The sequence below is a fragment of the Leuciscus leuciscus genome (assembly GCF_965113295.1).
Source record: "Leuciscus leuciscus genome assembly, chromosome: 11".
NCBI classification, from domain to species: domain Eukaryota; kingdom Metazoa; phylum Chordata; class Actinopteri; order Cypriniformes; family Leuciscidae; genus Leuciscus; species Leuciscus leuciscus.
This window is the reverse complement of record NC_138735.1, coordinates 19,191,293-19,203,779: the sequence shown is the minus strand read 5'-3', so window position 1 is coordinate 19,203,779 and position 12,487 is coordinate 19,191,293. Positions and strand designations below refer to the sequence as shown.

The following is a 12,487-nucleotide window of genomic DNA, read 5'->3' as shown; positions in this document are numbered from 1 at the left end:
AACAAGTTTATTTTTAGTCAACAAAGCTGTGGAATTAATCTAACAATCCTTAAAACTTGAAATGAAAGAAGCTGGCTGGAGTCTTTTGGCTGGCGGTTCATCATCAGACAAATCAGCCACCACATCTGATGCCACATCAAGGTCTCAGATGTATTACTGGCTTACTGGGTGTATTAGAAGCAGTTTCTATCCCATACTTTGAAGTCTTATTTATGAAGGGAGATGAACTGGACATGAACTGGACACAAAGTTGAACAGCTTAAAAACTACCAGATGAGTCATGGATTTGATTAAATGTGCCAACTGTAGTCAAACTATTTTAATTTCCATTCCACATGAAAAGGGGTACTGTGCTGTCTCCAAAAGTGCTTACCATGAAAAGACACAACTGGAGCTGACACCAACTCGATAAAGACCACATTAACACTGTGAGCTAATGTAGAGCTAATGTAGTGCTGAATGTAGTACAAATAAAGGCAAAAATCTCACATATTCACTTCTGCAAGTATACTACTGTACATGGCATGCGTCTCTCTGTTCTAGCTGCACCTTTCTTTCACACCATCCCTTTTGTCAATTCTCCTTGCTTTTAAATTTTCCACTTTTTGTTTGTACTTAAAACTGATCGAAATTATCTGCCAATGCAGTAAGACAAAATATATTTGTATTAAAGATCAAATGAAACAAATATCTAATGCTTCTTCTTTCCAAGTAAATTCGACATTTTTTAAAGAATTGTTTTATATTTGAACTGTAAAACAAGACAATACTAATAATGTTGGGTTTTCATGTTTTATGGGGACATTACATATAATAATTATTATACTGTACAATATACATTGCACACACACACACACACACACACACACACACACACACACACACACATATATATATATATATATATATATATAGCCTTTTTATGATATTTGATATATGTTTTAATATTTCTGTATTTGCACTGTAATGGCTTAAAAGGGTGATTTTTTTAAATCAGATGAATCATCATCTCAGCCAAACAGCCAAAAAGTCGCTGCAGTGAAAAAAATTAAACACATTTAATGCAACAACTAAAACAGTAAAAGTAGTTCAAAAATAAATCTAGACATTTCTTCCCAAAATTCCATTATACATTTTTTTGAGGAGTGATTATGCCAAAGAAACTGAACTGATTTATGGAAATGAATTGAACTTACCAACTCTAATGCCATTTGTGCTATTGAAGACACTCTTGGACATCTCTGTCCAATCATTCTCAAACTTTTGAATGGCAAAACCAGTATAATGACATTATTTTTAGGAAACTTAATAATAATCATCAATCATCAATACTTATATACACAAATTTGACTTTATAGATGTCACAGACAGAGAGACTGGACAGTAAACCAACTGAATAAAGAAACTGGCCGAGAATTAAGTTTCTGCTCTTTGTCAGAATCCCCACTGTGACACAATGTTGTGGTTAATGATCTGGGAAGGTATACAAAAGGTTTCAGGTTCACCATTCTAGCCTTAAGCAACTAAGTAGTTTAGTGATGGATGTGATATAATACTTATATGAATTGAAATGGAAAGGCACATAATGCAAAATTCATTCGCATGAGACCAGACATGTGTTTGTTATTTTCAGATCAGATTAAAGGAGGAGATCGAAAGTGATGTATTATCTCCTTTAAGACATAGACATGGACAAACAGAATACAGTTTAGCTGAAATTATAGCCCCACATTTTTCCTGGCATGTGCTAAAGATGGTCTTTTTGTAAAGACAGATGCGGTCTTTCTGGTAAGACCACTGAGTCAATCTCCTGGCTTTACTCTGATGAGCAACATCAGTAATGTCAGAAGTAATTCACTTCACATTTGAACAGTAATATATCATATATTTCATCTGGGTTTAATGCACATGTGTCTCTGTTTCATCATGGTGATGCATGAAGCAACATATACGTACAGTATATACAGTAGCTCATATTTCTAATAGAGGTAAATAGGAATGATAATTCTCTTTGGGTATTATAACATATGATAAGAAATATAATGCTTCTTATTTAGCGCTCCCATCACATGTTGATTGTTCTATTAAAATTAGCTCTGGATAATAAACAATCTACAGACATCCCTCTATCCCTTAGACTCCAGACATTTTGGTATTCTTTTCCATTCAAATCATTACTGGTCAATTTTAAAATTGGACAGCGTATTTAGAATTTTGAAGACTAGCATCTAGCATCTAGCACATAGTCGCCTCATTGTCATATCCATATAAGAACAGTGACATTTTGAAGAAGGAGCGGATTTGCCTTTTCCTCATTCCATGTTCGCACTTCACATTCAGTCGATACAAATCCATCAAGCTCGGCTTAAAAATGCCAATACCAATGCTCAGAAATCAAGAGTATGGAAAAGGCTCTGAAGAATTGTGTTATTAGTGGAATATAGATAGACTTTTTCAAAATGCCAGTATGCCAGAGAGCACAGTGTAGATAATTGTCAGCATTACACCCCGAATGTTGGCAAGCCAAACCAAAACAGTGTTTGCACATAATGAGACAATATTTCTTGAGTAACCCGTCATACATTTTCCACTGGCCTCAAACCAAACCAAGGCTGTACTTGATCTCTGGTACAATTGGCAGGCTTGCTTCCATTCAAATCTCAAAAGTAATATGCCCCTATGGCACGCGTAACACAATGAAACTTGGCTGACCTCAGCACACTGTAACCAATTACAGGCGAGATCTACACCAGATGCTTACCTTGTGTGCTATAAAGCAAACATAATCTGCTCAGAGACCATGTTATTAGGGTCCTGCATGATGATTATTTTCCATAAACATATCAAATTCACTCATATTCTGAGTATCAGTGCTGATGTTCAGGGTTTGGAAACAACTTACATGTTTCAACAGCCATTTTAATGTCCCAAGAGACCTCTGGAAGACTTAAACATACAACTAAAGAACCAAAGAAATATGAAGCCGGTGTAAAACACTGATCTACAGATATCAGGATTCCTAGATGGGAATATTCCCATAATATACTGCAGCAATGTTCCTGGAATACCTTCCCAGAATGTTTGGGTACCCACATACCTTTGGCTGAATAGTTTATCTGAGACATCAGTTGTGGCTATGAAATAAAGTCTAGTTTTGACAGACTGATGAATTGAACTCATCTTGAGATCTGGGGGCAAATTCATCTTCATCCCAACAAAAAAACATTATACAAACAGACTGACATAATTACAGTATGGGCAAAGAACCAGATGTCTACATCTTTAAACTTGAATTAAAGCAGTTTCGAATGTTTATGTATTTGTCAGTTTGAAAATGTGATTTTTTTTATTTACATTTCAAAATGTTTAAAGTCCCCCTATAGTCAATATCCCTTAAATCCCTTAAAACTCATCTTTGATCACCAAAATGAAATATTTAAAAGTTTTTTTCCTGAAAAAATTAATTAATTCTTCATGCCTTAAAATAGCTTGAATGTAAACTCTACACCCTTGACTCATTTAGTAAACACAGTTCTATGAATATGCAAATTAGCCCCGCCTCCACTCACTCACACCAGCTCAGAGATTCACTCGTTGATGATCACACGTTGATATGATTGGTTACAAGGTAGTTTGTGATGTCAGAAACTCCAGCGATTTCAAACCGCGTTTCTGAAACTGTCTTTGGTTCACTGCAGTTTTAAAGAGAAAATACTCAACAATGGTGTTGACTTATGAATTTGCACATGATTTTTCTTAAAGCCAATTAAAAACACCACATAGACATATAAACAACATTAAAAGCTTAATTTTAACCACAGGGGGAATTTAACTATTTACTTGATCATTGATTCCATCATATTATTTTATTTCAAATGGCACTTCCAGTCCCTCACAGGGTAGAGATTCAACCGAGCAACCATAACCACTTGTTAAAATCTCCCAGAATTCCCAACTCCACCTCATCAGGAAATACAATGACAGCTTTACACTTAGGTATGAAGGCGTAGAGAGAAAATTGCGAAGTTTCAGAGCTAAAGTTTGACTGACAGGTGAAGCATGACTTACCGAAGCCTCTTGTAGTACTGCTTGACCTTCTCCAGAGATCCAGCATTGATTTGGGCCTGATATTCCTCCACTGACACATTTTCTCGGTAATAATATCCCTCCATGCTCTCCAAGGCTATGAAAGAAAAATTACATTATTCAGACATTTAGCTATGTATTAGTTACATTATTTTGTAAAAAAAATAAGTTGAGGCAATAACTGGCTCCACTTTAAAAGAACACAATTCAGCACTTTTTGGCACACTTTAGGGTAGGCTAACTATGTCCATTCAAACACATCGTACCCTGGGTGAACAGGACGGGGTAGATTTTGAAGCTACCACCGTGTCTTAGTCTCTGGGGTAACTGCTGGAAGTAGAACGCCTCCAGGTAAAAACAGACCTTCAAAGCCTGCCGTGTGCCCTCGACTTGGTATGAGATGGGCATATCTGGAGAAATGACACAAAGCCAATCAGAATGATGGAGTCAGAGGATTTATGAATAAAATATTTCATGCAAACACACTGTTTCCAAGTGACTTCTTGAATACAGAAGTTAAGAATACATACAGTGTAAGTGTACATACATATTGTAAGTATTAACAATGTAATAATTATGATTTAATTATATGAAATTACAGATTATGGGCCCTATTTTAACGATCTAAGCGCATGGTCTAAAGCGCACGGCGCAAGTGCACTTAGAGAGTGTCCAAATCCACTTTTGCTAGTTTAACGACGGGGAAAATGGTCTAAAAGGGTTGCCCCTATTCTCTTAATGAGTAATGGGTGTGTTTTGGGCTTTACGTGCATTAAACCAATCAGAGTCTCATCTCCCATTCCCTTTAAATGCCAGTTGCGCTCGCGCCATGGCGGATTCGCTATTTACATGGTGGAATTTGATAGTGGAAAGACCGAACAAATCTCCCGAGCGCAAACGGATCTGCTCGTGCACGAGGTAAAAGCGCACAAACAGACCATCTACGGGACAAGACGGATTCCACCATATCTTTATGTACAAAATAATAATCTAAAATAGTAATCATTTTATCTTTAATATTTTTGATAGTTTGTGCCCTGTGTGTTTAATAAGCAGAGTGTACGTGCATTGTGGACCCGCCTATAGGCACATATTTCTAACGCGCACTTTAAATAACAAAACATTTTTTTGGGGTTATTTAAAGAGCTATTTCAGTCTATTTCAGTTGCCTCAAAATAGCAACGCGCCAACACACCTCGTTTTCAGACCAGACCATGGGCGCACAAATGGGCGCAAATGCATTTGTAATTTAAACAATTTAAACAACATGGCGCAGGACGTGAAAATGATAACTGCGTTGGGCTGAAACTAGCAAAAAACGCTTGCTTGGCGCTGCATTGTGCCTGGTGTAAGATAGGGCCCTATATAATAACAGTTTATATTTGATATAAAATTATATTAAAAATACAAAAAACTTACATAAATATATAAATAAATGTTTGATATACACATATTTGGAAACCTTTGGATGCTTACATTTTTTTTACATCACATTAATATGGACACGTTGCACTAATAGTTATCAACAGAAAGTGTCCAAATACTTTATGAAAAACACTCATAATTTTAATAGAAAAATATATTTTCTGTTTTCTCATTTTGAGCAAAAAACAACAAAACAAAAAAAACATTTTGTGTGTGATATAAATGTAATACAAATACCAATTGAATTAATATTTTGTCATATAATGCAAAGACATAAATACATTTTAAGTGTGGTTTAGGTGGTAATACCTTTTAGGGACACTGGAAACATACGGTAAATATACTAGTAAATTTAGCTTAGATTATTTCCTGTTCAAAAAGGAAGTTGCTTCTTCCAAGAGTACTCACTAGCAACAAGAGGCTCTCCTTCAAACTGTTGGAAGTAAAAGCTGACCTTCTCCAGGTCCATGAGAGCAACTTGTGTATCTTCTAGCATGGCCTGCTCATCAGTCTAAAGAAAAAAGACATACAAAAAGTACAAAACCATTACTAAACTACAATGTCCTCTTGAATATGTGTGCATGTGTTTAATAATAATAAAAAAAAAAATTAAATGGGTGCGGGTTTGTGGCATTCTTAGGTATAGATGCAAAATACAATTATAACTTCATCTGGCAGACACACTAAGAAGAAGCAGAGAGATTCATCTTTTCTTCATCCTCTGCTCTGTTTGCTCTCTACTACAAATCTGAACAAGTCTGGTGTGAGAATTGCAGGACCAGTCCTCACACATCTGAAAGCGACACCTCTGTCTGATACGTGGGCTGACTCTCTCGAAGAGTCCCATGTGCCAGATGCCACAATCCTTTCATCTGGGGGCCTACAAAAGCTGCCAAGCGATATCACGTCAAGAAATTACCTTCGGGTTGTTCACTGCCGCCTGCTCTCCTTCCCCTGAGTGTGTTCGGGGGTGGAGGGGGAAGAGTGGCTGCGGAGATAAGACTAAAGTCTCAAACGCTGGGAATCTTCATTTTACATGTAGGTTTAGACTCTGCGGCAACTAAGTCTGACTACATGCTTGATTTAAGCCTGTCTGTCATGACAAACTGCATCTAAACCTCACGCTGTATGTCTTTATATTCCTCAAATAAAACAGTTACCACCCAGCTAACAGGGGAAATTCTCAGAACAGCAAGATTCTCTCAAAGTAATGAACAAACATTCTTCCAATGTCATTAAAAGAACATTTATTCGAAGTTATCTGGTCTTTAGTTACATTCTCAAAATGCACGTTCTTAGACCATAGCTGGGTTCTTCAAAATGTTCTGTTTGTGTCTGAGTGAAGATGACAGAAAGTCATACAGGTTTGGAATGACATGAAGGGTAAGTAAATAATCTCAGACTATTATTTTGGATGAAGTATTCCATTAAATATGAACAGTTAGCGAAATAATCATCTCTTATATCCTTCGGCTGAAAAACATTCACATTCTACCCCTGTCATAAAGTGACTCTGGGTGCAAATAAATCTTTCACATAAAGAACATCCCCAGGCGCACAAATAAAGAAATGTAATCCTCTGGCCTCAATCACAGCCAGGTGAAATCTGATCTGGAGTCGAAGCCAGAGACAGAAACACTTTACAAGGCATGATAATCCTGCATTATCCCCTGGTCTGTCGGGATGCCCGCAGATTGTGTAAATTGCCAGTGTTTGGGAGAACACTCATGGCTACAGTCATCAATTCAATAAGACAGCAAACTCCACTGAGTCACAATGCACAGACGTGGATCTGACCTTGCAGCTGGTTGCGGTAAACAAAAAGCAGATGTAATCTGCAGGGAGAAGGACAAACAAATCAAGAACGTAGCTCAGGGATGCTGTCGTTCTCTACACACAGTTTTCTGGTAAATGAAGAGTTATCTCATTCATTAAATGCGTCAAATAATGGAGTTTAGGGAAGCTGTTAAGTATCAGCTAGGCTCTGTACTGATCCTCACAGCCATTAAAATAAATCCTCAGCACAACCATAGTGCTTAAGACTTTGAAATTGAAATGTTTTTTTTATATATATTTATATTTTTTTCCTTGCAATTCAATACATTCCTGTCACTTGATTCAAATTCAAACAAATCAAATCAAAGAAAAACCAAACAAATCTAATTGTTTCGGCTTTTTCTTAAGGATGCCGAAGCATGGTAGCGGGCTTGTGTTTGGTTACACACTTCATTCCACCAGGCATTGTTTGTTTTTCTTCTTATTTATTTAAATCCAGAATAATTGATTAAAATTCAATAGATCGATTGAAATTAAGATATAAATGATCCAAAACGAAATACTACAAACAAACGTATGAAGTGGTCAAAAATCTTCCCTGACCCACTCCACATCTCCCGACATATTGAATTCAATCCATTTCCATGCCCTTTATAACGTATACAATTTTCTGTATTTTCTTTCTTAATTTTCAGATTAAATTCAAACAAAACATAAACAAATAATTTTATGACATAGTAACAAAAATATGAAACCAAATACATTTTCTTAAATGGCTACAAACAAAACCGAAGAAAATAAAACAAAATAAATTGAATTGAAACAGAACTTTAATGCTATTAACATATTGCCATTATTGTAATTAATACATTTTATAATTTTTTTGAACATTATTAAGTATTTATTGATTGTATGTCTTTTATTATGTATTTGTTGACATAATTGTATAAACTCTTATAATTCACATCACTCTGATGGCGTATTGCTTTAACAACTATATCTTACAGGCTATGTATCAGACACAAAACACCATAATGTTGTGACTAAGAAGGCTGTGATAAATCCAACTGGGCTGTGAGATGCTGGCCACACTGAGCAGGATTTTGACACATTCGAGTGCCATACGTGGCCTTCGGTCAAAAATATATCCAAATCAAAGGAGGATGTCAGACTAGAAAGGCTGGTGAGGCTTATTTTTAAAGCACACTGACCGTGGCAGGTACTCACCAAGTTTGGGGAGAGCAGGGATTGGAAATGGAACAGAAGACCAGCGGAGGAGATCTGCTCCAGCCAGCGGCGACTGGCTTCCTGACTTTCACTCTCAGAGCCGAGAGCTTGGTTTAACACAGCCAACAACTGCTCTGAGAAAGAGCAAACCGCCGCCACCAGACTCTGACTGAACACCATATCCCTCCTCAGCTGAATCTCTGAGTCTGAGGAAAGAGAAAAACAGTCAAATTAGCATAATGTAGTGGTAAATCTAAGCCATTAGCTGTTTTGTATGGTCATTCCTGGGTGAATTATGCCTTTAGTGCCATCTCATTCAAAATTAATAAATCTTCTCACATTATATTTTATTTTTAGCCTTCTCATTATGTTTTGTGTTCAGAGACTAAAATCAGAACCAGTCGTGGCTCGTCTAGGACAGGTGGAGGCCCACCAAAATATTCATCATAACATAGACCTCTAAACTAAATCAATAATAAATTGTACAGCATTCTGTAACAAATACTTTCAGATTTTCTAGACTATTTTAAGTCGTAAAGTGAGCAAGATATATAAAAATTTAGTGTATGGCTTCGGCAGGCATGTATTTTGATACGGGTGCCTGAGCCGTCCTCAGCTCTACAGCGCCCCACAATTTTTCAATGTAAATCTGTGGTGAAAAATGGAACTGCAGCGCGCTCTATTTGAAAGCCATTGGGGCAGATTTCAGACTACCCTGCTTATTTTCACTACGCGTGTCTGTCAATCAACATTAGAGCGCCACCCACAGGCTGACATCTGACAAAAGTGTGTATGCATGTGTTCAGCGATTCGAAAATAAAGCTTATAAAATGTTTATCATAAACTAGCGCTAAGACCCAGAATCTGCCCTACCTAAATTTACGCTCAGAAGCCGTTACTGATCAGAACAAAAGAGTGCTGACAAATGATCTGAAGACATATTAAACAATCTTCTCACTTCCCAATTAACCTAAAACACATTAGACAGCATAACAAAAGGCTGCTCATTTTTCCCTGCCAAATGTATTTAATTTAGCTGCATTTTCTAGTCATAACCTTGAAAAACTATGTCTTTTTATTCAATTAAATTTCCTTAAGGGGATTGCAGATGTCTCTAAGGACTCCGCTCATGTGGATAATGTTTCTCGAAGGATGCTGGGCTGCTGTTTGCAGGTGTATGAGAACTGCTGTGTGGAGAAATTCTCAATTCAGAGTCATTTATTCAGGGTGACCTCAAAAGACTGCCTACTGTTTGGTGTGACAGATTATAGTACATAAGATATGAATAAAAGTGTGGTGGAGAGACCGTAAATGATGAATGTTCATTATGTGTCATGTAAATTATTTGAATAATATGCCCAAGTGAATTTGCTTTAATGGGACACCCACCTGTGTATTGCAGTAGGACCAACAGTAGCCGAGTTTTCACCTCTGAGAGAACATAAAAAGCAACGTCAATCATTAAATAAGTTCACTTAATAAAAATCAGGACATGATCAGTCTCCTTAGCTTCAGATTTAGCACATTTAAGTGAAGTGAAATGAAATAATGATAAAAAAAATAAAAATTACAAATAAAATAAAAATAAAATAAAGTTTTGCCCATTGATAGTAGCAATTCTGATTAGTATTTTTATTATTATTATTAATAAAAAAGCAAATATTTATTTTGCACTGAAATTCAACACAGAGAATTGGCACAACTCAACTGATAAAATAAATAAATATAAATAAATAAGTAAGTAAATAAAATTAAAATAATAATGAAATAAAATAAAATAATTACAAAAAAATTAACCCATACAAGTAACATTTCAATTATTATTATTATTATTATTAATAAATGAAAGATTTAATTTCCTGCTGTTATAGTCTTAAGCACACCAGATTGGACTGCACACTATAATGTTTATCTGTTGTTTATTCTGCAAATTCATCACATTTAGCACTTACACACAGACACATTCAGCAGCGTAAGGCAGTTCAATTGCAGGAGACTGCTTTTTCAGCCATTGCTGACAACTGACCTGTGGGAGTTTATGCCAAATACTCACTCTCTCCCCTCCATAAACTCACATTTAGCAGTGTGTGCTTGAAAAATTCCCTTCAACTTCTCTCGCGACTGCATCTAGCCCTATCAAGAGCTGCTTGAGTGGTTGTTTTTGGCCAGGATTTTACGTATGTGGTGGTGTGTGTCTGTTTTGAAACCACTGACCTTCCGCAAACTTGGCTATGGTGTGTGTGAGAGCCTGAACACTGCTGGGCAGGTTCCACGGATCTTGCTTGACGTGAAGCCGCAGTTTCTTGGTGCAGTTGAGCTTGGGCTCCATGTCCTGGTGGAACTCTGTCCAAAAACAATCACAGGTTCATTGGAGTCAAACGTGCATGATAGTACATGGCCAACACTGACAGACAACCACTGAGGAAAACACATTTACGCAACACACAAGACTCTGTGGAGTGGGATCAGTAGAGTCTAGTGCTTTGAAAATATATGTTATATAGCTCCAATGACCTTAAAGTGGATGGCTCGGGCCATAAAAGGTGTCAACGCTTGTTACATGCTGATGATAAAAAGCAATGGAGCAGTGACACCCTTATGCCATTTCTCACACATACTTTTCAAGGAAGGAGGTAGGGTGAAATGGTCTTACATCATTCAAATAATTTCAGCGATAATATAATAATTTCCTTTGAGATCTCTGTAGTGATGTAAACATTTTCAAGAATTGATCTACCACACACAGAGAAACACAAGATCCACAACTGAGACAGTTGTCAGGGCCAGTGTAAAATCATGATAACTTTTAAATAAAACAGAATGGTACATACGGCAGTGCTTTTTGTGCAAAAAAAAAAAAAAGTATTTGTAGAATGAATGTTCAATATTATTATAGCACATAATAATATTGAACATATAACCATAAGTATAGGTAATTTAATATTAGTAATTAGTTTTTTTTTTTTTTTTCTGAACCACACACAGAATAATAGTTTAGGGGATTTAAAAATGGTTGTCACTTCTTTGCAGTGCTTATGTGGCCATGGTCTAGTCACAAGCCCCATAATAAACAGCTCAATTTCTAACTCAAATCCCATTTTCTCACTTGCTTGCATGTGAGAGCTTAAATAAACAAATCACATGCACAGGCACACAAGTTATAATCAACCGTTAAACTGTGAGGATTGCATAGCAATCTGCTCATCTCCTTACAACAGCAAAGCAGCAACATTTTGTGGAGGTATAAAACTAGACCACACACACACACACACACACACACACACACACACAGATAGTACCCACATTCGCTGACTCGTCACTTCGTATAAGATTTATTTCCCAGGCAAGAGTTCCCTGCTTTCAAATATCACTAAAACAATGCCTTCTCTGTTTATTAACCTACACAATGACCTTGAGCCACATCCCGTGTGAAACTGTGCCTTTGGGAATAAACTTTATTATCACATAAACCAGTGACTCAGGAGTTACTGCAGGCTGCATTAAAGTGTGTTTCTACTGACAACACACTGAGGGGTTCATACCTGGAGCTGTTTATCTACTGTTCAGCTTCAGGCTCCTTAAATGAAACATTTTAATGTTTAAAGAGATTAAATCATATGGGTGAAGCTCATTTAAAAGTGAGCATCACTACACACTATTCTACTGGAGTGCACTTGAAGTGAGAACTCGGTGTTAAGAATTATGTAAATAAAACGTAGTGTCAGGTATCACCTTTTTGTTTTATGTTTAATTCAAATTGCATATCTTTCCATGTGGCATTTGTAAAAAATAAAAAATAAAATAATAATAATAATAAATAATAATAAATAAAATAAAATAAAATAAAATAAAATAAAATAAAATAAAATAAAATAAAATAAAATAAAATAAAATAAAATAAAATAAAAAGACCCTAGGAGCAGTGTTCCTTTCAAGGGTGCAAAAAACGTCACAAAATCTAGAATGAGACAGA

General features: G+C 36.2%; 1 protein-coding gene across 3 annotated transcripts in view; it reads right to left on the bottom strand.

The window, feature by feature from the left end:
- Positions 1 to 12,487, bottom strand: part of prex2 (phosphatidylinositol-3,4,5-trisphosphate-dependent Rac exchange factor 2) — a 127,528-nt gene that overhangs the window by 25,926 nt on the left and 89,115 nt on the right. For all 3 annotated transcript variants that reach the window (XM_082183869.1, XM_082183871.1, XM_082183870.1), the window contains exons 30-35: positions 10,729 to 10,857; positions 9,904 to 9,945; positions 8,515 to 8,720; positions 5,920 to 6,022; positions 4,353 to 4,496; positions 4,069 to 4,183 (exon numbers count right to left, since the gene is read on the bottom strand). In XM_082183869.1, the coding sequence (XP_082039995.1) occupies positions 4,069 to 4,183; positions 4,353 to 4,496; positions 5,920 to 6,022; positions 8,515 to 8,720; positions 9,904 to 9,945; positions 10,729 to 10,857 (739 nt within the window). The remainder of the gene's footprint in view (positions 1 to 4,068; positions 4,184 to 4,352; positions 4,497 to 5,919; positions 6,023 to 8,514; positions 8,721 to 9,903; positions 9,946 to 10,728; positions 10,858 to 12,487) is intronic.